Below are 25,705 nucleotides of genomic sequence, written 5' to 3' on the forward strand. Positions count from 1 at the left end.
ACTCTGCTGCTCCACCCACTTCTGGCACCCTAGGCCACCGCCTACCCCACCTAATGCTTCCGCCAGCCCTGGGGTAGTAGATGCATGGAACAGCCTCCCAGTGGAGGTGGTGGAGACAGAGACAACATCTGAATTCAAAAAAAGCATGGGACAAGCACACATCTCTGAAGGAGTGATAGGGATTGTAGAGCTGAGCAGTTGTGTGGATGGGTAGGCTAGATAAGGTCTTATGATCTTTTGATGCCATCATATTTCTATGTTTCTGTGGCTGAAGATGTCAGGCCAGAGATTAAAGGGGGTCACAGCCCTTAGCATTCTTGGGCCCCAGATCTGTCATTAAAGGGGGTGGGTCACATGATGAAGAATAAGACACCAATCTGATATTTTAAAAACCAGCACCATGAGCAAGGCACCTGTTTCTTCTGGCATTAATCTTCCTGGTGATGTTCAGTTTTCTGAGAAGATACTAATGTTGGCATTAGAACACTTCCATACAACCCCACCTCTCCTAGCCTCTCCTCCCCACCCCCACTGCATAAATCCTTACCTCCAAAATAGTGGGTTATGACCTTGCAACAAAGCTCATTCCTCCTTGCCATACTGTCTCCATCTGTGGCTGGTATGCACATATTTGGCTCAGGGTCCAGGTCTGGATCCACCTCATGAGGTATGCCATGCTGTAGAGTGATGTTGTGGAGTATAGAGCACACCACAATATCGGCAACTTTCACAGAGCACCTCCAGATCAGTCTAAGCAGCTCAAACAGCTTTTCAAAACACCAAATGTGCATTCTATGACTGCCCTGGTGCTCATGTGTGCCTCAGTATAGCAATCTCTGCAGCCATACATGATTCAAGTAGGAGCATGAGCAGAAATGTTTTGTAGGCATAACCAACAATTCCTGCAAACAGAAAAAAAAATAACATTTTCAATGCTACAATGTATGCCATGCTATTCAATATCAAACTGCCCATGCCAAAAATTGTGTGCTGTCGAGCTGTAAGTGCACATCCCAAAGAGCTTACATTTAGACTTTTGCCTCAGGCGGTAAATGGACACCTATAGCAGAATAGTATGCACTTTGGCACTGCATATCAGACTTTTGGTCATTAAAAGTGCATATAATTTTATTTTTGGTGCCCACTCAAGAAAGCTTACACTTGCATTCACTTGGCATGCCTTGGCAAAAAGGCCTTGCACATGATATTGGGCCCAAATGGGATGCACGCAGCAAAGTGCATGCTGTTCAGTTAATGGTGCCCTCCCCAGAGAGCATACACTTTGGGTTGACTTCTATTTCAAACTTACCCAGCAGCCAGCTTTTTCTGAAAATTCCCTTCAGTTACATTTTGAGCCAGTGCTGACTATAAACCAATGTAGAAGTCATGGCTGCATTTGGAAAACTTAAAGAAAACATTAAGGCTCTTCATCTGTGCATTGCACACAACTTGAACATTCAGGGAATGGAAAGGTTTCCTGTTACTGTATATACTCAATGTGGAGTATCCTAGTGGTTAGAGCAGCTGGCTTAGAACCAGGAAGACCAGCGTTCAAATCCCACTCACTGCTCCTTGTGACCTTGCACAAGTCACTTTACCCTTCATCACTTCAGGTACAAACTTAGGCTGTGAGCCCTCTGGGGACAGTGAAATAATTATCCTACCTGAATGTGCTGAAAAGCAGAATATAAAAATATCATATAAGTTATATTAACAATAAAATGTTCCAATAAACATTATAAATCTTTTAATACATTTTGAAAAATGTGTAGAATATGCAAGAATATAACATCAAGAATATATTGGTACATAACTGACTGCAACTCTCTTCAGTTTTTCTGTAACATAAATATACCAAAACTTCATTTGTAATACATCATTTATAATATAGCAGAGAGACATCTCTATTTACATCTATCCTAAAAATACACATCCATTCACTACATACACAAATATCCATTAACCCACACATACCTTCATCATCCATACAATAAATGCTACTTCACAATAACTCAGACATAATTGTGCAATGCTCTGCACCCAATCTTCTATTTTTGCTCCAAACGTGTGAGCGTCTCTTGACTACCTTTCCATCATCATGGTCACTTATCGATCACTCTTCATGGCCGTTCCACTAGAAAATCCCATCAAAAGATCCCCAACAAGGGTCCCTCGTTCCAACCCCCAAGAGGCTTCTTCAGGGAGCATTAATCACGGTTTCCTCACTGCACTATTAATGCTCAATGCCATGATGTCAACATTATCCCAAACGATTTCACTTCACCTAATGAGATGCTGTATTCCTTTCTCTGTATCAGCCTGGTGTGGAACATGGAAGCATTTAATCAGAAGGTGAAGTGAAGTCATTTGGGATAATGTTGACATCATGGGTCCAGGTTGAGGCCCTGGCATGGGGACCTGGCTTGGCAGCTTCTTTGGATACCTGACGGATCAGGTAAGTGACATTTTTCAGGGGGGGCTCGGGTTTTGGGCACGACCCCGGTATCACACTTGGGCCTAGCCTATGGCCCCTGCTTTGGGCCTCTGCCACGGGCCTAGGCCTAGGCCTGATGCATTCCTTTTAATCAAGTGCAGCGAATACGCTTTGTTTCATTCGTGGGACCCTCAATTCATTTCCCGTGGTAGAAAACCTCCTCCCTGCATTGCGCGGTAATAGCTAATACCTTAATTTACATGGGCTTAACACGCGCCCGCGCTAATCCTAGCACGTGTTTTAACTGCTGCTTTACCACATGAATTAAAAAAAAAAGGTTTAAAGCCACATCTATTTTTCATTAGCCTTTAAATCATTCTCCATCTCCCACTAGGTCTCATTCACTCACTCTCAAAAAGCACAGATCTGTACGTTCATTTTAATCATCAGTTTCTTAAGGCACCGCACCACGATCGTCAACTTTTTGTCTGTCTTACGTTTATTGTGTTTTAGTGTCCTAATTTTATGTTATTTTAATTTATGTATATTATTAGTTGTAAACCGTTTTGATCGACGTGAGTTGTAAAGGCGGTGTATAAACGCTTTACAATAAATAAATAAACAAACATGCTTTTTTTTTTTTTAGTGCCGAAGCCCCTATTACATACTGGGGTTAGGTTAGCACTGGAAACCCCACACTGGAGTCAGCGTGGCTAATTACAGTCTCCCCAGTCACCGGCAGTCCTGGTTTCTGGAGGACTGGTTCATTTCCTGCACTGTGGGAATAAATAGCCAGGCACGGGGATTGAACCCTAAAGCACACTGAGGTGCATTTTCAGAAATAATGATGTAAATGAGTGGCAGTAGTGTATGAAAAGAAGCTAAGCTGTACCAGAGCTGGATTTAAGATTTTGGTGTCCATAGGTAAGGTAGAGTGTCATGGTGGTGTCCCTCTGATGCTGTGCCGGCACAGGGTCCTAAAGCAAGCAGAAGCAGGCACGTCTTTTGGCCTGGATATTTGATGCCTTCATAATTTGGTGGCCCTAGGCAATTGCCTATCTTGCCTCTGCCTAAATCCGGGCCTGAACAGTACAGAGGGCATAAGAATAAAGGAACTTGAGTCTCGGGCTCAGGTTTAAGGATCGAGTAAAGAAATCTCTCTCTCTCTCACACACACACACAAATCCTGCAGAATTTGCCATTCCTAATGGCTTTTGATGTAGGCCAAATGTAGTCTGAGCAGAAATCATGCGGTTTCCACCACAGTGCAACAAACAGTCCCGTCCCTTCCTTGTGCAGCTGTGCCCATGATGCACATTTTAGGGGGTGGGGGAGGGGCAGAAGGCTTGCACGGAAATCTTGCGCAATTGGCTTCAGATTTTCAGGGCAGGTTGATCCGGTCCTGGTTTTACCCCCAATGGCTCGCAAGGACTTGTAGCCTTGCTTTCATAAGGAACTGCAACAGAGAAGCCAGAAGTACAAGTTCCTGGGTTAAAAGCAGCCCTGGGTCAACCCGCCCTGAAAGATTTGGAGCAAGTTGGCAACCCTAGCTTCCTGCTGGACGTGCAGCTGGTGCCCAGGCTTAACCTCTCTTCAGCGACAGAATGGAAGGGGGTTAGGGTACCCAGCCCCATGGGTACACGGGGCTCCGCCGCTTTCATTTTGCTGAAATTTGTCGTTGCAGAGTGCTCTAAAAATAGCCTGTGCAGAAATCACTGCGATTTTCATAGCTCCGATGGGCTCTCGTCCCCCTCCCCCTTCTCCCATCTTTAATCAACCGCATTGTTTTCCTAACCCTGAATTAATTCTCTTCCAATGTCCTCTTTTTTAATGGCTCAGTTTCAGGGTCCTAAAACATTTATTGGTTGAGAAATCTTTGGGGGTTTTTTTTTTTTTTTGTTTGTTTAAAAAAAAAAAAAAGAATGGAGTTATGTTCATTCAGGAGGAGGAAAGCGAGGGCATGCTCTTCTCCCAAGCAATAGTTTTCAGGCAGAGAATTACAAACTCAATAACGCTTGAGTCAAGACCCAATTATCTTAAGTGGTAAAATATTTTCCTAAAATTTGCTAGAAAAAAGTTCATTATCTTTCTCTGAGGAAAGATAATTGAACAATTAGTAACAGGTTAGCATACAAGAGTGACATATTTTACACACAATCGAGACGTGTGAAAGCAGAGGCATTACATCTTTTGTAGGGCAGTGAGGGGTTAGTTCTTTTCTTTTTTTTTTTTTTTTTTTTCATTTTTCCGGCAAGGAGAGTGTGGCAGTTCAATCCTGTCCCTTTGGGGCTTCCAGGTCAGTTGGGACTGACCCAGGGTTCGTAACTGCCCATGGATTTCTCTCCCTTTAGTTTGTATTCTCCTTCTCAACTCGCCTGAGCCTCATCGTCATTCCAGTGCCGGTCCTCAGCCGGGGGGGGGGGGGGGAGGAGGGCTGTAATCAAGGTCCCTAAATCCATCTAGTGGATGCGGGGATAACAAAGAAAGTCACAGACCGAGAAGAGGAGAGGAGGAGGAAAGGAAGAAATGGGAGATCTCAAGGCGACCTGACGTCACTGGGACTCGTTCAACAAGAGGGGTGTCCTCATTTGCACCCACATCGCCCCTTCCTTGGTTTCCAAGCCTTCTCCCCCCTCATCCAGGGGCTGCCTCCATGGTATTCTCCGTGGAAGAGCTGGCCTGAGAATTGAACCCGGGACCTCCCGCGGCTTGGTGCACGGCACTGCTACCATGCCGGTCAGTTGGTGTTTTCTTTTCTTCTGTTGGCTCCTTCACCCCTGGTTGATGATTGCATTGCTTTTGGAAACATGAGTCCAACCCCCAACATTAATTGTAAGACGCAAGGGTACTAGATGCGCTAGGGAAAAATGTCAACCACGTGCTCGTGCCCTCCCCTCCCGTCTTGCAGAAGCCGCGGCAACAGGGGCGGCTCAAAGCAATCTGTTGCCTGAGGCACTCCCCTCCACCCCCAAAAAGGAACTGCACAGGCCAAATCATTGAAAGGGCCAAATGGGGGAGTGGGGGTGGGGGGATGTCCCTTTGGTCCTTTGGCCCTTTGAGTGATTTGAAATGCTGCAGAAGGAGGAAAGCAGGGGTCAGAATTCCCAGAGAAGTAGCAGATAGAGCGTCAGTGATAACATTTCTAGGAAGCTGGCAACCCTGCCACACTCCCAAGAATCTTATGTCCTGCCTCCCACATTTCACAAGCATTTACCCCTGGAGAAGGGGGAGAAGGGTGAATGGTGGGGGTCTGTGTGTGGCAGGTTGGTGCATGGGTATTAGGCTCTCTACAGCCTTGCACTCCCTCCCTCCCAGCTCTCACCACACACAATTAAAAACTGTGCATTTACAACAGATTTTACATGCCAAAGAATATTCATAGTCTTCGGAGGTAAAAATATCACAATAACTTGTGTATTATTTATACATGCACCGCTGTGGTGCCAACTGGAAAACCCTTCAAAAGAGCACTTGGAACCCATATGGTATTAAGCTTATTGTAAAGTGTGTTTGATCTAGGCTTAGCCCTCGGAAAGCCATGAGTAAACTGAATTACAATATAGTAAACCTCCCATACCAAAACAGCACTGGCTGCCAACACTCAAACGGTAACAGTCCTACCTAAGAAAAGGCAACACTGCAAATATTATACTAGGCTTTAAAACACAATTACTCCTTCTATTAGGAAAAAAGAACAAGTCAGGCTGTTATAGACCCGTAGACAGAAATTACATGCCAGAAGAATACCTCACCTCCATCACACAGGCAAAACACAGATGGACCTTCATCAAATACAGAATAAAAACACCATAATGTATAAATATAAACATGCAGGCAAAAACTGAACTGGAAATAGTAAGAAGCCAGACTCCTGTATGTAGTGAAATAAAAGTAAAACAGAAACACCATCATTCCTCATAAAACAATAATATAATCAAGAAATATTGCAATTCCCTATTACTAGGACTCCCCGCCACCACCATCAAACCCCTCCAAATTCTACAAAACTCCATGGCTAGAATCATAACAGGCACACAAAAAAGGGAACACATCACCCCCATACTAAAAGACCTACATTGGTTACCCATCTCCTTCCGCTCACAATACAAAACCCTCACCATCCTTCACAATTCCCTACACAAACATAACCACACCTGGCTTGACGAAATGCCTCGTTACCGTTCATCCGACCGACCCACAAGAACAACCCATGCAGGTACTCTACACACCCCATCCCTAAAGGCAGCACATTCTACTCACACCAGAGAGAGAGCCTTCTCCGTCGCTGCCCCCACCCTCTGGAACTCCCTCCCCACCCTCCTACGCCAAGAGACATCCCTGCAAATTTTCAAGAAAGGAGTCAAAACATGGCTATTCCGACAGGCCTATCCCGACACAAACCAAATTTAATTTCTCCCCAGCCCCCTCTGTTCGAATTTTTCCCACCCCATCCTATGTTTCCCCCGCTTCCCCCTGCACCACCCTTGGATACCCTAGAAGAAACAACATCCCCCCTACGGCTTAATTTATTTTTTGATCATGATCGGTTAATGTGTCCTTTTGTAAGAAATAGTATTTTGTTCTAAGGTTACATTGTTATGATTTTACTTTTATTTTATTCTTTGTACATTGTTTTGTTTTATTGTTTTATTGTATCGCCTACCTGAGTTCTTTGTAAACCGGCATGATGTGCTGCACGAATGTCGGTAAATAAAAGTTAATAAATAAATAAATAAATAAATATAACACATCAATCATAATAGTAAACTATACTGATAGAATAGAATATTTCAAAACAGTTGACAAATTAAACATTATTCAATAATTAAACTCAAATTTTTTTAAGTTCTCAAAAACCAATCAAATATTTCAAAACAGACTCATCAAATAACACCCAACAATTTAACTAATAAGAATTAAAACCAATTCCCTGTTCTCCATACCTGTGATTTTTAGATTTCTAGTTTATTTATTTATATTTTTTATATTCTGTTTTTCACACTTTTTTCAGTACTTCAAAGTGGATTACATTCAGGTACTGTAGGTATTTCCCTATCCCCAGAGGGCTTACTTTGAGATGTTGTGGACTGGGGATGGAACCGCACAAACTTTATACTTTCTTTCATATACATACTTACACACTCGCTCTCTCGTATACACACCCATGCTCTCCTATACACAACCTTTCTCTCACATATTCAGATTCTCTCTCCCTCTCCCTTACATTCACACACATGCATACAAGCTCCCCCGCTCACTCACACCCTCTATAATACACAGATGCATACAGGCTCTCCCACACACACCCTCTGTTTCACACATGCACACAGGCTCTCGCTCACACATGCATTTAGACTCTCTCACGTACCTTCTATCGTACATACACACAGATACTCTCATACCCTCTCTCTTTCTGTCAATACATGCACATATACATACAGGCAATACTCACACTGTCTCTCTCACACACATGCGCGCACACACACACACACAGGCTCGCTCTTATTCACACAAACACATGCACATAACACAGGCGCTCTCACTTTGTCTTACACAAATGCATGCTTGCATTCAGGGCTTCCCCCCTCTTTTTCTAGGGCTGGGCCACACCCTTCTTCAGGCCCTATAGGGCCTCTCTTCTGGTTGCTGATGGGCTGTGCCATGGTGTTTTGGGGGTCACAGGCACTTAGGCATCATGTATGCAGCAAGGTGATACCATGGTTGCTGCAGAAGTGTCTGGGGAGAGGGGGCATTTTTTTGCTACTTCCCAAATGTTGCTACCTGAGGGGACCACTTCACCCTACCTCATGATAGAATTGCTCCTGGAAGGCAGGGAACAGAAGTGCTGGTACAGTTTACCTGCAGCTGATACCAGCCTGACTTTGAATCCACTTCTGCATCAGTGTTGAATCCTCCTCCTGACCCAGCAAGGCACTTGGAGGCAGAAGAGAGAAACACCAGGAAAACCACAGCACTCGGATAGATGGCCTAGGTCTGGAATAATGAACCTGCCATGGGAGTTGTAGCAGTTGAGCAGTGTGAGTGAGAGTCAATCTGCCCCAAACAGGAAGAGCACACAAGCAGAAGCAGGTTGCAGGCCTCAAAGGAAGATGTTGGTTTGTTCTCCTCGTGCTGCACTGCCCTTGCTGTCTCCTGTCATGTTGACCACACACACAGCATTGAGTATGTGTTCCTCTGTTATATGTCTCCTGCTGTGTCAGCACACTTGAGCATCTCAGGGCACAGGCGTGTGCAAGGCCGATGCAAGGGTATTAAGTGACCTAGTGCGCCCGTCCCCCTCCCCACTCCCTCCCCCGGTCCAGGTCCTGGCTCCTGCCCTGATCTCATTCACTCACACAGTCCCCCTCTCTTACAGACACTTAGGTTCCTTGTCTCATTCACATAGGCACCCTTACACAGGCTCTTTCACTAACACATTGCTCTCTTGTACGTATACACAATCCCTCTCACTCACACATACACACACACACACAAACAGAGGTGCCACTTGTGGCCTGCCGAGACTCTGCTTCTCTTGGCCGCAAGCAGGATAGGTGTTGCTCGTGGCCCACCGATTCTCTACTCCTCTCAGCCATGAGCAGGATAGGCTCTGCTTGCGGCCCACTGAGTCTCTACTCCTCTCAGCCATGAGCAGGATAGGCTCTGCTTGCGGCCTACTGAGTCTCTACTCCTCTCAGCCATGAGCAGGATAGGCTCTGCTTGCGGCCCACTGAGTCTCTACTCCTCTCGGCCGTGAGTGGGATGGGCCCCGCTTGTAGCCCCCATATGGATGCTCTTTGCTGCCTCCTAATGACTGGCACCCTAGGCAACCACCTAGTTCGTCTATTGGGATGCGCCGGCCCTGGGTGTGTGGGGGGGGAAAGCAGCGTATGGAAATAGATTGGATCCAGTCATCCAGTAGTCAATGGCTATCCCTTGTCACCAGCTGCAGGGATAAGACTATAGGCTCAACAGATGCTGGCCTAATTGCCGATGCTGCCACTGCTGCTCTCAGAATGGTGGCACCTCAGGTGACTGCCTAGTTCGCTTAGTGCTTCCACCGGCTCTGATCACAATATGCAGATCATGGAATCCTTCTTCCATTAACTAAGTAGGGTGCCTGAAACACTCTGAAACCTGTCTGCTTCCATCTAACTTGAGGCTTGTGTAACCCCATTGGAAAATCATTAGTGGCTGACACTGAGTGGAATAGCCTTAATATTCATACCATATAATTATTAAGCATGAGACATGGTATTATCAAGATTTACTCTCTCAACCAACTTCAATCTTACTAAACTCAAATCCCATCCCATGAAATAAGCCCTACAGACCAATCTAGACCAGTATCTGACCTAGTCTATCTATGAGATCTCGTCAACCAAACCATATTACCAGCCCAAACCTCACCAGTTTTAAATTTCACCCAATGAAACCTATTTGCAGAATAAATCTACAGTGCTTGCAATTGCCAACCTCTTGTCATCTTTTGCATCCCTCAAAAAAAAAAAAAAAAATTCTCCCACCATCCACTTATTTTATCATACACAGATGTAATTTCAATATTATTAAAACTAACTTTTCTTACTTAGCTGAACTCTGTCCAAGTCATCTAATTCTCCTTTAAATCATTAAAAATCTACCAGTTCAAATTCTTAATTTTGCCTAACCCATTGAAATCAGGCATTCACTTTCTATAATCCAGCCTGAATCATGGGAGCGTGATTATGAACTGGGATTGGATTCAGGTTTCACAGATAAACTAAAGATGTATCAGACTGCCTCTCTGCTATTATCTGTGTCACAACCATGGCCCTCTTGTTATTTGACCATGTTCCCTTATTCATTTGAAGAAATTGATGAGTCGCAAAGGTTTGCAACAGGGACAGCATGCATTTATTTACTCACTCCATCAGGTTTTGTAGAATATATTAAGTTATATAGAATACCATCGGATACTCCCACCTAACTATCAAATAAGTGTATTGTAGTGCTGATAACTGTTCTGGAAGCACCTCAAATATTCATCAAATCTTCCTTAAAAAGTGAAACAAAAATAAACCTGAGTGGAGAGATGTGCCTAGTACAGACGGTCTAGCCCTGGGTCACTTGTAGAGCTGATGACATCATCAAACATATCTTTCCTTTTTTAAAAAGTATTTGGTAATGCAGATACAAACTGAAACAGCTATTATTTGGAAGGAGCTAGTGGTCCCTTCAGGAGAGAAGAGTGATCTTAGTTTTATTTTGTCCATCATCATCCCCTGAATGATGGAATTGGATAAGAGACGTGCAATGGAGATGGCCAGAGGAGAGAGAGACGCATAGTAGTCATTTTCTACAAAAATCAAATCAAAGGTACCAGGCCAGGACCAATGGCAGCCGCCACCTTCTATGCCAGCTACAATGGGGAAAAAGAAGCAAGTTCAGAAAGGTTTACGGGTTGGTGACCTGGCAGAAAACCACCACTGGTAGGGCATGTGGGGACACAGTTTCGGAAGTGGCAGAGAACAAATCTATAGATCCAGGAGATGGACCAGGAAAGTGCAGTTACACCATCTGAGGCTGTTGACAGAGGAAGCAAATGTCAGATGAGGCTCAGTGAGAGAGACTAAGTAGATGATACTGGGCTTGCATGAGAAAGGAAGGAACGGAGATGAACCAGAATGGGAACAGGGTCTCAATGCATTGAGGATGAGTTCCTAGCAAAGATGTGAAAATAAAATAGAGATCCTGAGTTTTGTCTGCCCTCTGATGAACCAGGAAGCAGGTCAAAGAAGAAGGCTCTAGCTGTAGAGCTTGCCAAGTACACCAGTCTGGAACGGCTGAAATGGAAAAGAGGCAAGGGGGCAGGTGCTTTATGTTACATTCTTATTTCACATGGACACAATGTTTGTCCTCCATCTTTGATATGAAAGTTGGTAACTCTGAAGTACCAGTTTTCTCTGATTCACACATCCTTTCAGATCGTGACCATTTTTTAATGTCATCGCCCTAGGCTTCTTTTTTTTTCTCTCCATCCCTAGGGATTCTATTTACTAAGTTGTGATGTGCAGTAAAGTGCATTAACACAGGTTATCATGCATTATTGGGGAATAGGCCCCCATTGCCAATAATGGAAGCTGCAATAAACAATGCACATAGCCCCGAGTACACGACTAGCAAATCTCATTTTCTGTTTGCTAGATCTTCTGCTAGGCTTCTTCCATCTCCTATCATCTTATGTATGTTATCATTTCAGATCAAGTCCTTCCAACTAATCTTCAGAATTCGTCCTTCCACAACACCACCTTTCAAATGTTTTACTTTCATATCCCACCACTGAGAAGATCATGTGGTCTTTTGTTTAGCTTTAAATATAATTCTTCCTAAGAAATTCCTTATAGTCCCAAAACTCATTTTTTGCTTTCACTTTTCTTTTTTTTCTTTATCTCTGTTAAACATTTTCCATCTTCTCTGGTCCATCTACCTACATATTTATAATCCTTTAATTTCCTTGCTCGGCCATCTCCTCCTCACTGCTATCACTACATATTCTGCCAAGCATGTCCAAAATCTATTACAGTGGTGACCTCCTCCATCTCTGCTAGTAGACCCATTCCATGTTGAAATCCGGCCTCCTCATGCTCATTGAAGTTTGGGTTTTTCCATGGTCCCTCCATGCATGTCCCCCAGCCTTCCTGGAGGGTGCGGTTATACTGCTGCTGTTTAGGACTGATACCACCGCTCTGTGCAGTTTATCTGAATGCTTCCTAGGAAGCACAAGGCTTTGACAATACTGCTTTTAGACTGCAACTGCTGCTCCATGCAGGTTACCCCCGCATATCCTACTGGGTTCAGTATCAATCAACCAGATTGGGATTCTTTCCAAAGTCCTCCCTGATCTTCAACAGAAGTTCAGTGGTTATGACAGTGAGGAGAGAGGAGCTATGGGAAATAGTGGTAGAAGTGTATCCATAGTCCATAACCAGAGATTTCAGCAGTGTTCAAACAATGCTGTCTGGCTAGAGTAGAAGTGGAAAGTTGGCCTGGTCGTTCCCAGGGACCAATCCCTGCTCTGAACAGATTAAAAGGTTGCAAATAGGAAATTTCTCATTTTGCAAATTATTTTGTTTGACTTTGTATCTATTCATCCTTTCATCAAACCTTGTACCAGATGATTTAATGCAAAATATGTAGCATAGTAATATAATGTGAATGGTCCAAAATCTGATGAGAGATTCACTAAAAGTCAAAAAGGCCTCAGTGGAAGATTGGCCTGGTGAATCTCTGAAAAATTATCCATAAATGACTTGGTCAGTTAGAGTTTGGGGTTACATTTTTAAGGCAAAAGGAGATATTTTAAAATAAATAATTCATAAGACACTTACATTTTCAAACTTTTGGCTTTTAGTATACAAAATGAAATACATCTATGTAGAAAGAAGATCTGCTTGACTGTCAGACTTTGAGTATCACCAGAAGCACTGAAATAAGTGTGACGCAGAGTCTTCGTCCACTAAGGGCCTGATCCATCTTATGGGATTCAGTATCTGACGGCAGACATCGCACTTTGTCTGAGCCAATCGGATCCTTCCATCTTGTGAGGTCATTGGTGATGCTGTTCTTAACATGGATGCTCCCAGGAATACTGTGGAACTGAAGGGGAGCATGTTGCAGATTTTCAGAATGAAAAACTGCAGTGAAAACTGAAATGATACAGGGAGTATCTTTCTTTTAATTGAGTGAAGAGAGAAATAATGCAGCTGCAGCTTCGGAACCAAGTGCACTGCAGAGGGTAAGCGCCTGTTATAATGGCCTTTTTATATGGAAATAAGGTGAACAGGCAGATGTAAAACAACAACAATGTTCCTTAAAACAGAAAGATACAGGAATGAATCAAGGGCACCCCAATGAGCAAAAGTAGGACCCCAGAACGTCCTGAGGCATTATTAAATGGACAATTAAAATATGAAAAAAATGAATACAGTCAAAATTGGAAAAGTGTGAAAAAATCTGAAAAATATTATTTTAATCCATTCAATTGCGATTATATGTAATAAAATTAAAACAACTGAAATATGGTTCTGATGTTCCCATGAAGTGTCATCAATTTTAATTTTCACAAATGAAGTTTTTGAATCTCTTGGAGAAGGTTTTTTGTTCAATTCTCCTCCTCCCCATCGCCACAGAAGTGCTGGTAATGTCTGGCTGACTGTGTAAGAGAAGACCAAAGGGCAGTGGAATGAGAATGGACGACCCCAGCGCCTGGGAGCTGTTTATTTGCGAGACCCCCCACTCATGTTTGCTGGCTAGAGCTGAGCTCCAGTCTGCCGGGCACACACAGAGTTAAAAAAAAAAAAAAGCCCTGGCACTTCCGGATGTGCTCATAGCTTAGGGCTGTGAAGCTTAGAGAGAGAGAGAGAGAGAGAGAGGGAAGAGAGAGCATCTCCTATGCACACACTCACACATATAGACAGCAAGATCCAAGCATCCTAAAGAGAGACTGGCTGCTGCATCGGAAATAGCCACTGCTGACTTTCACTTGTTTCTTCAAGCCTTTTGCAAGACCTTCTTCAGAAAGCAAGCAAACTAAAAAAAAAAAAAAATTCCACCGGCACCCCAGTCTTCCTGCTCTTCTGCTGAGCGATGCCTTGCCAGGAACTGTGAATTAAAGCCCATTTTATAGAAAGGAGATATTTTTTTCCCCCTTCCTTGAAGCCTGGTGTTAGGGGAGCTACAAGACTGGGAAGAAAATGCAGTGAAGAGGGGAGAGATGCCCAGGCTTTAGAAGAAGGACAAGAGGGTGTTTGGGGAGGGGGTCTGTTCCAACAGCCCCCTTCCCCTCCCTCCCCTCACACCCAACCACCAGGTTTTAAGATCATCAGTCATCTGGATTTTGACAGATCTGAAACGTTTGATGGACAGCCCAGGCAGCCAAAAGGCAGAGAAGGATTCGGAATCCACGCCGAGAAAGAGCAGCTTTCGTCCCTCATGCCTCTGGCTCCTGCATTAGCTGCTCGCTAGCACTCAGCTGAAGGGGGTTTCCTGCTTTTTTTTTTTTTTTTCCCCCCAGCTTAAAAAAAAAAAATCCACCCCCACCTCTCCCTCCCCCCCAAAATAGACTGAATTTAATTGTTTACAGTCGCTGTTCTGGTCTCTTCTCTGGAAGAACCGAAGCTGGGGTTTCTCTTCTCCTTCCCCCCCTCTTTCCAAAGGAAAAACAAAAGCCCACAGTGGATTGAATCCTAAGCAGCAGGCTTCTGATGGCACAAAGGGTAGGTCTTGCATTGTCCCCCACCCCTGGCTGCTGCATCCGCCTTGCATGCCCTGGCTGGCGGCTGGAGGAGGCAGCGCTTGCCCGCTGCCGTGGACGATGAGCAGGGGGCTGGAGAGGGGGGAAGGGAGGGAGGGATGGCATTTGGTTTCTGTTTTGCAAACTCTCCCAGGGTTAATTGAGTGTTTGTTGCTGGTGCAGATCGGAGCCTTTATTTATTTTAATGTACGTTTTATTCGTTCGCTGGCCCCTTTAACTCCGACTTTCTTGGAAGATCTGGGGGTTCTTTTGTTTTCTCCAAATGCCACATATTTGTAACAGTCTTAACTTTTTAAAGTTTTTTTTTCTTGATGTTTAATGAGAGCCGGAAAAAAAATTCTAAATTTGTTCTAAAATTTTCTCCTTATTTTTTTTTTTTTTACCATCCTAAACATTCATTTGGTTTAACTGTACCCTTGATACCCAGCAATAAACATTAATATTAGGAGTGTACGGTAGTGTACAGAGCTACCATCCATTACTTTCCCAGAGTTTACAGGACTTAAGGCGCTGGGAATATTTTGTCTTGATTTTTGAAACTCTAGGAAGCATGATGTTGCTGCTGATTTTAGGAGTTTTGATGGAGGGCCCCCTCCCATATATCCTTTATTTTTTTTAGCCTATTCAATTTCATTTAGGGTTTCTAAGTCTAGGCAGAACTGTCCGGAAGGCAACATGGTTTATGGCTTTCTTTTTAATGAAGCGTTTAATTTACCAAACTTCTAACTGGGCATATGCTTGCTCTGGGCATGTTTTAAGTCGTTTAATTTCTTAGGAAGTTACATGTCTATATTTTTCCCCCGCATGATTAAAAAAGGTGGCAACAAACTAATATTCACAATGTTTAAAAGTATTCTTTTTAAATATTATGGGTTAACTCACAGCCTCCAGAAGCGCCTGGATTATATATTCTCCAAGGCGGTTTTTTTTTAATTTTATAACAAATAAAAGGGGGAACGACCAAGGTTTAAGTAAATCATTGTATATTTAAAAGTGTAAGAAAATAATTATAATGACAAAGAAATACGGTTTTCAAACAAGATAGGCACTCTAGCAGGCCTTCTGAAGGTTTTAAAAAATAAAGTAAAAAAACCAAACAAAACACCTTACTGTATCTATTTAAAAAAATTAGAATATGTATCCTATCGATATAGCACTTCCTCAGAAAAATAAAGAATGCAATATCTTAAAAAATAAAAACCGAAATAAACCCAAAACAAAACTTTCTAATAAAGTAAAAGGCAAATCTTGAATAGCCTTAATCGCCCCAGGCGGATTCTAGAAAGTCTCAAGAAAGCTTGCTTGTTTGTTGCAGTAACAAAAAAGACACCCTCCATTTGATTTCAAATCTTTGAAAAGGATAAGAACATATACTTAACTAATGCATGAGGAAGAAAATTAACAGATTTTTTTTTTTTTTTTGCTTAATGCAGTTTGACCTGAATTTAAAGTGGGAACTGAACCGGTCGGTGGGTGCTTAAACATGAATGACCATCATATGTGAACTGTTTATAAAGTTGGCATTTTTTTAAAGGGGGATGGGGAGAGTCGAAGTTTAATGTATTATAAGGTTCAAGAACTCACGTGCAGAAAACAGTCGTGTGCTTTTCCTTTTTTAAGGCAAACATAACCTCTTTCCTTTCTTTCACAGAGGAATCAGTATTAAGATTATTACAAATAGCAATGCACATTACCAGTTGAAGATTGAAAAACACTTACAGTTCTACTTTTTTATTTACTAAATTCTGTAGCTGTCTCAGGCCTTTTCCCCCGGGGCTGAGTAATGGAATTGATAGATAATAATCTGGAGTAATTCTAGGCACATTTTTGGTGAGTTATTCATTTTTTAAAATTTAAAAATCAGGCAGGTGAGAAAACTGCACTTGCAGGAGAAAAGCATAATTTTACAATTCTGTATTTTCCAAAGCTTGCAAACCACAGTCTTTCGAGAATTCATAATACAACAACACATAATCTGATTTAAGTAAAACATTTAAAAAACCAGTTAATGAATAGACATTCCAAAAGCCTAGCAAAACATAAAATTCCCTTTAGCTCTGACAGAAAGAATGGACTCATTTCAATCTACCACAATAATAATCCGAAAAATCTTGAGATGCCCAGAATTCTCCATTAGGTTTAATTCACCTTTCTTTTCATGACCCTCTGTGAATATTGGTGGATATAACCTCAGGCTCCCTCTCTCTCATTTTGTGTATATTGGTGGCTATAACCCCAGGCTATCCCCCTTTCTCTCACAGTTTAAATATCCGCGGATATAACTTCAAGCTCTTTCTCTCCCTATGTGTATGGGTGGATACGGATATAACCTTAGGCTCTCTCACTGTGTATATATTGATGGATATAGCTCCATGCTCTCACCAGTGTATATTGGTGAACATAAGCTCATGCTGTTTCACTCTGTTTATACTGGTGGATATAACCCCAGCTCTTTCTCTGTCACTTCGTGCATATTGGTGGCTATAACCCCACTCTCTTCCAGTCCTTCTGTGTCGATGGTTATAACCCTAGGCACTTTCTCTCCCAGTCTGTGTATATATATTGGTGGATATAATCCCAGTTTGTGCTCTCCATGTCACTATGTGTATATTTGTGGATATAACCCTAGCTCTCTCGCCCCCTCACTGTTTATATTGATGGATATAGCCATAGGCTGTCTCCCTATCGCTGTGTGCATATTGGTGGATATATCCCCAATACATTCTTTGTGATTTAGTATACAGAGGTGGCTATAACCCCAGCTTGCTCTGTTTGTGACTTAGTCTATAGTGGTGGGTATAACCCCAGCTCACTCTCTCTCAATGTCTGAATAGCGTGCATATAACCCAGCTTGCTCGCTTTCCCTATTACCTGTGTAAAGTGGTGGATAAAACCCCAGCTTTCCCTCTCAATGACTATATAATAGTGGATATAACCCCAGTTCTCTCTCTCAATTTGTGTGTATAGTGGATATAACCCCAGCTCACTCGCTTTCTCTATTGCTCAGTGTATAGTGGTGGATATAATTCCAGCTCTCTCTCTCTCAATGTGTGTATAACTCCAACTCTCTCTCTCTCAATTTGTTTATAACTCCAGCTCACTCTCTCTCAATGTGTATAGTGGTGGATATAACCCCAGCTCGCTCGCTTTCCTTATTGCTGTGTGTAAAGTGGTGGATATAACCCCAGCTCTTTTTCTCCATGTTTGTATAACCCCAGCTCCCTCTCCATGTGTGTATAGTGGTGGATATAACCCCAGCTCACTCGCTTTCCCTATTGCTGTGTGTTTAGTGGTGGATATAACCCCAGCTCGCTCGCTTTCCTTATTGCTGTGTGTAAAGTGGTGGATATAACCCCAGCTCTTTTTCTCCATGTTTGTATAACCCCAACTCCCTCTCCATGTGTGTATAGTGGTGGATATAACCCCAGCTCACTCGCTTTCCCTATTGCGGTGTGTAAACTGGTGGATATAACCCCAGCTCACTTGCTTGCTCTTCCTCTCACTTTTTGTTATAATGGTGGATGTAACCCCAGCTTGCTCCCTCTCTCTCACATTATAGTATAGTATAGTAGTGGATAAAATCATGGCTCACTCTTTACCTCTTACTGTCTATAATGTATTTAGCCCCTGCTTGCTCTTTTCTGTCAATATGTATATATTGATGCTTATAGCCTTGGCATTCTCTCCCTGTTATGAAAACAGAGAAAATAATTGCAGATAAAGACTGTAGGGGTCACCTAGTTTGGCCCTTCTGGCTGTAGTATCATAGTCTGCCTGATCTGTGGCTTTCCCATCACATTCTCATATTTAAGTATCCTCTCTGCCTATTCCTTGAATTCTTTCGGCCTCCATCACCTTCCCTGGTGTTTTCACCATGTCTGTGAAGAAATATTTTCAGATTTTCCTTCTGAGTCTGCCCCCTTTGAGCCTGATATCAGGATCCTTTGTTCTACATCTCCCTTTTCACTGAAAAAGGTTTGTCTTTTGTGTATTTATACCTTTGAGATATCTGAATGTCTCTATCATATTTTCCCTCTCTCGTCTTCTCTAGAATATACATACTGTATGTAGATCCTCAAGTTTCATTTTAGGGAATTTTTGGAGCATGCTGTGCACCATTTTGATGGCTTTTCTCTGAAAAGCATCTTGTATGGTCTCTGGAACTAGAAACTATACTTCAGTCGGTGGTTCCCAATCCTGTCCTGGTGTAACTTCAGTCAGGATATCTACAATGAATATGCATTACAGAGTTGCATACACTGCCTCCATTATATGCACATTTATCTCAAGTGTATTCATTGTGGGTATCCTTAAATCCTGACTGCCCGGAGGTCCCTCAAAACAGGTTTGAGAACTATTAGTTGAGGTCTTTACAGATTATTGGTAGAGGCATTAGCACCTCCTTTTTCTATTGCTTATGTTTCTTGCTGTGCAACCTAGCATCCCTCTGTCTCTGGCCATCTTGTCATACTATTTTGCTACAGTGAGATCATCAGATATGATCACCCCAAGGTCTCTCTCATTTATTGCATAGCAGAATCTCACACCTTGGGTACTCCTTCCTCGTATTTCTGCATCTCAAACGCACGACACTTTAGTCAAACTAAATTGTACATAAGAACATAATATATGTCATACTGGGTCAGACCAAGGGTCCATCAAGCCCAGTATCCTGTTTCCAACAGTGACCAATCCAAGTGACAAGTACCTGGCAAGTACCTAAACATTAAATAAACCATAAGCTACTATTGCTTATTAATTACTGTAATAGTTTATGGATTTTTTCTCTAGGAACTTATCCAAACCTTTTTTAAACCCAGTTACACTAACTGCTGTAACCACATCCTCTGGCAATGAATTCCAGAGCTCAACTATGCTCTGAATGAAAAAGAATTTTCTACGATTTGTTTTAAATGAGCTGTTACATATTTAAATGAGCTGTATCATCTGCAGAAGGACAAACCTTGGTGAAAATTCCTTTTATCATCACCTTCTTTGTTTTTTTCTAACTTTTTTATTTTATTTCTTTGTTATAAAACAAAAGGCACAGTGGTGACATTTTACATATGAAGTAAACATACACATACAAAAACAACCTAAACCATCAGGTAAAATTAAACATTAGCCCTCTGCCAAGCCTAATAAGGTCCCCAAATCTGATCATAACGTTCATTATTCTCTTTCAAAAGATATGCGATTCGTTCAATCGGTGCGACCTCTGCCGATATGTTTTATCAATTATCCAGTAGTAGGCTATAATCAGGCAAGCGGCTTGCAGTTCATGAGAAATAAGAATATGAACTCCGGCTGTAATTCTGCCCTGCCCCCATCTGTTCAGCAAACCTTTCTCCACTGAAAACTGAGAAAGTGATTAGTGATGAGCTGAGTACAATCATGGACCTCTTATCATCACCTTCTGATATTTTATCATTCCATCAGTTTTTTACTTGTTTACAACCCTAGTCTGCAAAGCTCATTTATGAGTCTCCCTTATGGTACAGTATCAAAAGCCTTAGCGAAATCCAACTATTCCACATCCAACACTTGCCTCTCGTTAATTGTTTGGTTACCCATTCAAAGAAATTGATCAGGTTTCTTTCCGTGATTGTCCTCTGGTAAAGTCATGCTACCTTGGATCCTGTAATCTGCAGCATTCAATATACCAGCACTAGCCTTTCTGCTAGTAGCGACTGATCAGCCTGCACTCACCAACCTCCTCCTGATTACCACTTTTATGAAGACAGTGTTTACCCTTCTACAGTACTCAGGAACTATTTCTGTCTCCAAAGAACTCTCCGTGGAGTTGCTAAAACCTTTAAGATTAATTTTAAAAGCCTGGCGCGCGTTGAATTAAGGGACAATGAAGAAGTTGGGTTAACACACTATGATCGTACTTTAAACAGTGCCCATATACGCATATAAATGCCATGGCATGCACATCTCAAAAATTCCCAAAAAGGAGTCTGGGCATGGTCAGGGTGGGGCATGGGCATTTCAGGGCCTGGCCATGAGATGTGTGTGTAAATACTTATGCATGCTGGCATGCCGAGGTCCCCTGCTGCATTACTTTACTTCTGCTATGGATGATGTGTAAGTCATAAAATAAAAGGATCAAGCCAATTCTGAGGGGTTTAAAGGGTCTGGGGTAACTGGGGGGAGGGTAGGCTATTAAACTGGGGGTTATAAAGGACATAGCTGTTAACTGGGCAAACTGGTGGATGGACTGGTAAAGCTGGGAATGGCGTGGGCACGTGCCCCTTTTAAAATCCCAACTTATGTGGTAGAAGTGGGATTTGCGCGCCTAAGCGTATGCCTACTTAAAATTTGGCGCAAATGTGTGCGCGACCAGGCTTTTTTAGAACGTGGTATATACATGCACAAGTTACAAAATAGCTGCGACCCTGGGGGCAGGCTGATGCGCACGCACGCAAATGTGCACCTATGCGCTGGTTTGAAAGTTACCATCCCTCTGAGCTCTATTAGTATCCTAGGCCTTTTCCACCAAGCCCCATTCCATTACCCACTTGAGGTTTGCCAGTTTTATCCAAACCTTTTTTTCTGTAAATGGAATGGTATTTACCTCTCAACTATATGTACCCCTGCCAACTATCAGAGGACCTTCTCCAAACACTTCTTTGGTGAACCCTTACTAGAAGGATTTGTTCGGTGTTTCTGTTTTTCCTTAATACCCTCCATACATTTCTCTTTATCACCTCTCAGTCTTACAATCTCTGCCCTTTCCTCCTTCACTTACAATATCTAAAAATATGAAAATATAGGTCACTTGCTTTATTGTCTTAAGACATTTTTCCCTCTGCTTTTATCTTTGCTGTCCTGCTTCCCTTTCTGAGATTCCTTGTGCCTTCTGAGGAGCCGATGCAATAAGCTGTGCGTAAAAACATTCGTCCAAACTGGGCGCCCGATTTTTTTAATGCACCACACAGCCATGTCTCCTGGGCACCCGATGCAGCGTGGCAATGAGATGCCAGGCTAAAACAAGACGCGCCAGGTATCACTTGTGAGTCCCTAGCGCGACTTTGGCATCGGGCGCCCAGGAGACGTGACTGTGCACGCAGTCACGGCTTGGGAAAATGGACGCTGGAAAATTCAGCGTCCGTTTTCCAAAGCTGGCCGCCGTCAAGACTTTTTTTTCATGGTGCTGCTTTCTGTGGTTCCTCCTACTTAGTATTGCGACAAAAGTAGGAGGAACCACAGAATGCAGATTTTTTTTGTTTTTTTAATGAGCCCTTGATGTGCGACAAGACTTAACGCTAGCTCCGGGGCTGGCGCTATGTTAAAAAGTGTGAGTCGGGCACATGGGATTTTTTTTTTGCATCGGGGGTAATAGCTAATAGCCTCATCTACTTGGCATTCACATGTGATGAGTGCTATTAGCTACGTGTGAGGTTGGACGCACATTTTATTGCATCGGGTGTTCAATCGCTGGTTAAGCTGTGTGCTAGCCTGAGCACATGATATTGCATCAGCTCCTCGGTGATTATCATGTCCTCTTACCTTTTCAGTCACCTCATGCTGTCAAAATCATACTGGGATCCTTTTTTGTCCTACTTTTATTTACTTTCGTAATATAAGATTTGTTACCCTTAAAATTACTCCCTTTAGTTTAACAGTTCTTCTACGTCCCAAAGACCTTCTCACCCTGCCAGTGCCTCCCTAAAGTACCACCCCGGTTTATTTTATTTATTTAAAAATCTTGTAGCCCCCTACCTCCTATAAATAGTTTGGTGCGGATAACACTTTAAAACACATAATAAAACATTTAAAATCACATACTACATACAATAAACATAAATACAGTGAAAGATTGCCCAAGTTAGTACTAAAGTCCAGGATCTTGACCTTTGTGTAACCTCTCTCTGCCTTTACTCTTTTATATTAAACCACACTGTCTTGGTGAACACTGTGTGACTATATCCTCACATTTCCTTCTTTTGTCACTGTGTTGTAAGGGTGCTTTCTAGTGCTCCCTACAGTGACACTGTTTATATTAGAAAATATAACCCCATACTCTCTGTCAGTCAGGCCGATACAGAGTGCAGGAAGATGGGTGCTCAGTGCGAGTGCCCCCTCTTCCAACGCGTGCCCAGCCACCTCTCCTGGGCAGGCGATCCCGTATTTAAATGAGGGGTCGCACTAAAAAGGAGATGCTAGGGACAATAGCGGGTCCCTAGCACCTTCTTAGCAGTGGAAACCCAGGAGAGGTGGCTGTCCGCGGGTTCTGGAAACCGACGCTCATTCTTATGAGCGCTGGTTTTCCGAACCCGCTGACAGCCACGGGTCAGGAAAACGGACGCCGATAAAATTGAGCATCCTTTTTCCTAACCTGACCGGCTGCTACATTTTTATTTATTTATTTATTTATTTTTAAACATTTTTGGTTTCTCTGACTTAATAACGCTAGGATATTAAGTCGGAGGGTGTACAGAAAAACTGTATTTTCTGCTTTTCTGTACTTTTTCGGGCTGCTCAGAAATTAATGCCTGCCCAAGCGGCTTGGCCGCACATTTATTTTTCAGTATCCCGGGTATATGTGTGATTAACACTATTAGTTTCGGGGGGGGGGGGGGGGTGTTGGACGCGTGTTTTTTTAACACGCTAAACCCCTTACTGTATAAGGGGTAGTGGACGCGTGTCCAACCGCAGGTAAAAGTGCGCTTAGCTCAGCGCACTTTACAGAATTGGCCTGAGTGCGTGTAGATTGGTGGATGTAACCCTAACTTTCCTCACCCTGTCACTTTGTGTATTTGTGATTATAACCCCAGCTCTTTCTCTCTGAGTCACTAAGTATATATATTTTGGTGATTATAATCCCTGTTTTCACTCTCCCTGTCATTCTGTGTGTATTGGTGGTTATAAACCTGGGTTCTCCCTGTCACTGTGTATATATTAGTAGATATGACCTCAGCTCTCTTTCTCTCCCTCTCTCTGTGCTACTGGGTGTATTTTGGTAGATAAAACAACATAGTAAATTGTGGCAGAAAAAGACCAAATTAGACCAAGCAGTCTGCCCAGTTAAGATTCTTCCACTTTGGGCCGATGAGTATATATATTTCCATACTCAACCCAAATCAGCTCATCTGCCATGTCTTTTACCTGATCCCTTTCCTACCACTGCCTTCCATATCTGTCCCAAGGGTGCCCAGAATCTGTTAAAGTTCTGGCCTCCACCATCTCCACTGGTAGGCCATGTCAGGCCTTGACTTCTTCCTTTAGGATTCTTACAAGACAAACACTAAATCTGATGCCATGTCTTATTATTATGTTTTATTACCAAGTTTTCAAATAATCTACCCAGCTACCAAAACTAGCAAAGCTGTTGTCCAAAACATCCAGCCTTCCCACACTCAGTGAAGTTTTGGCTTTAATCATATATCCCTATCTATAGGAACAGAGAAAGAGAGCTGGGGCTAGAATGTCATCTCTGATTGAGTGGATATTAGTGGATATAACCTCAGGCTTCTGTCCCTTGCACTGTGTGCATATTAGGGATATGCATTCATTTAAAACCACAAAACAAAAGAAAAACACTAAAATGTCGTTCATTTTTTAGTTTCGTGTTAGTGCGCACTTAAGGGCAAATTTTTAAATCCTGGTGCGAGCAAATACCGGGAGATATATGCATTGCCAGGTCATACTCGCACTAAGCACATTTTCGAAATGGCCCGGCCACGCATGTATCTCCCGGTACGCGCAGAAGTGCCAGGCCTTTAAAAATGGGCTGGGTGGGGCTGGCCGGGACAGTGGCCATTAGGCCCTGTTCCAGGGAAGCGTGCGCCAGCAGCTGGCCGGCGCATGCAACTTATTGCTGCTCCTGGGAGCAAGTAAATTCAAAAATAAAAAAAATGAGGGTAGATAGGGTAGGTTTAGGGGTCGGAGAGGAGAGGGGAAAAGGGAGGAAGGATAGGTAGGGGAGAGAGGGAAGTTCCCTCCCAGTCCGCTCCTTAATTGGAGCGGACTGGGAGGAAACTGGGGTAGGCCCGATTGTGTCACTGCGCGTTTTTTTTTTACTAAAATTCCCCCAGTTGCATGCGGGATTGGGCACCTGCATGCGCCAATATAAAATCGAGTGTGCATGTGCACGTGGGTATCATATTTTATAACATGTACGCGTTGACGCGCGCATGTTATTAAATCGTTAAGTCCATATGTGCGCGTTGGGAACTGCACACACATGGACGCATGCACGCAGCTTTTAAAAATTTACCCCTAAGAATCTGATTTACTAAGAATTTTCTCCCATTCTGTGCCTATGAGAAAAATGGTTGGTAAATGAGTCCCTAACTTGGATTTAGTGCACACTAACCACTAAATTAGGAAAAAAATGACACCCCCCCCCAATAAACCAACAAACCATTTTAAAAATGAAATCAAGCAAGAAATGACACAACACGAAAACAACATGAAAAAAGAAAACTGCACACCCGTAGTGTATATATCTGTAGATAAAACCCCAGGCGCTCTCTCTCTCTGTGCATGTATCAGTAGATATAACCCCAGGCTCAATCTCTCTCACTATAGGGTCAATTTTAAAAGGAGTGCGCCGATTTTATAACATGCGCGCATATGTGCACGTTATAAAATAGGATTCCCGTGCACACATGCGCACCGGATTTTAATATCCATGCGGGCGGGTGGCCTCTTCCGTGCACAGGGGGATGATTTTGTAAATTATGTGCGACGATGTGAGTAGGGCTTCCTCAATTCCCAGCCTCTAACCCTATCCTTCCTCCCTCTTCCCCTACCCCTAAACTAACCCTACCAATCCCCAAATTTTTTCCTTACTGCTCCTTTTGAGCAGAAGCAACTTCTGCGCACCGGCCACTTCCCCAGGACACTGGCTAATGGCGCTCTCCCAGCCCACCCCTTTCTTTAGACCCGGCACTTCAGTGCGTAACCCCTGAAATTTACGTGCGGGCTTCTGAAAATTAGGCCATACGTGTATATATATGGATGAA

At 43.0% G+C, this 25,705-nt stretch overlaps 1 protein-coding gene across 3 annotated transcripts in view; it reads left to right on the forward strand.

Moving 5' to 3' along the window:
• Positions 1–25,705, forward strand: part of LOC115073274 (homeobox protein meis3-like) — a 184,088-nt gene that overhangs the window by 58,253 nt on the left and 100,130 nt on the right. Inside the window, exon 1 of one of the 3 annotated variants that reach the window (XM_029571575.1) lies at positions 13,855–14,691. The exons of the other annotated variants lie outside the window; for them this stretch is intronic. Within the exon in view, the coding sequence (XP_029427435.1) occupies positions 14,680–14,691 (12 nt within the window). The 5' untranslated portion in view covers positions 13,855–14,679. Of the gene's footprint in view, positions 1–13,854; positions 14,692–25,705 lie in introns of those variants that run through there. 3 annotated transcript variants of the gene reach the window in all.

Source organism: Rhinatrema bivittatum, chromosome 11 (assembly GCF_901001135.1).
Source record: "Rhinatrema bivittatum chromosome 11, aRhiBiv1.1, whole genome shotgun sequence".
Taxonomy (NCBI): domain Eukaryota; kingdom Metazoa; phylum Chordata; class Amphibia; order Gymnophiona; family Rhinatrematidae; genus Rhinatrema; species Rhinatrema bivittatum.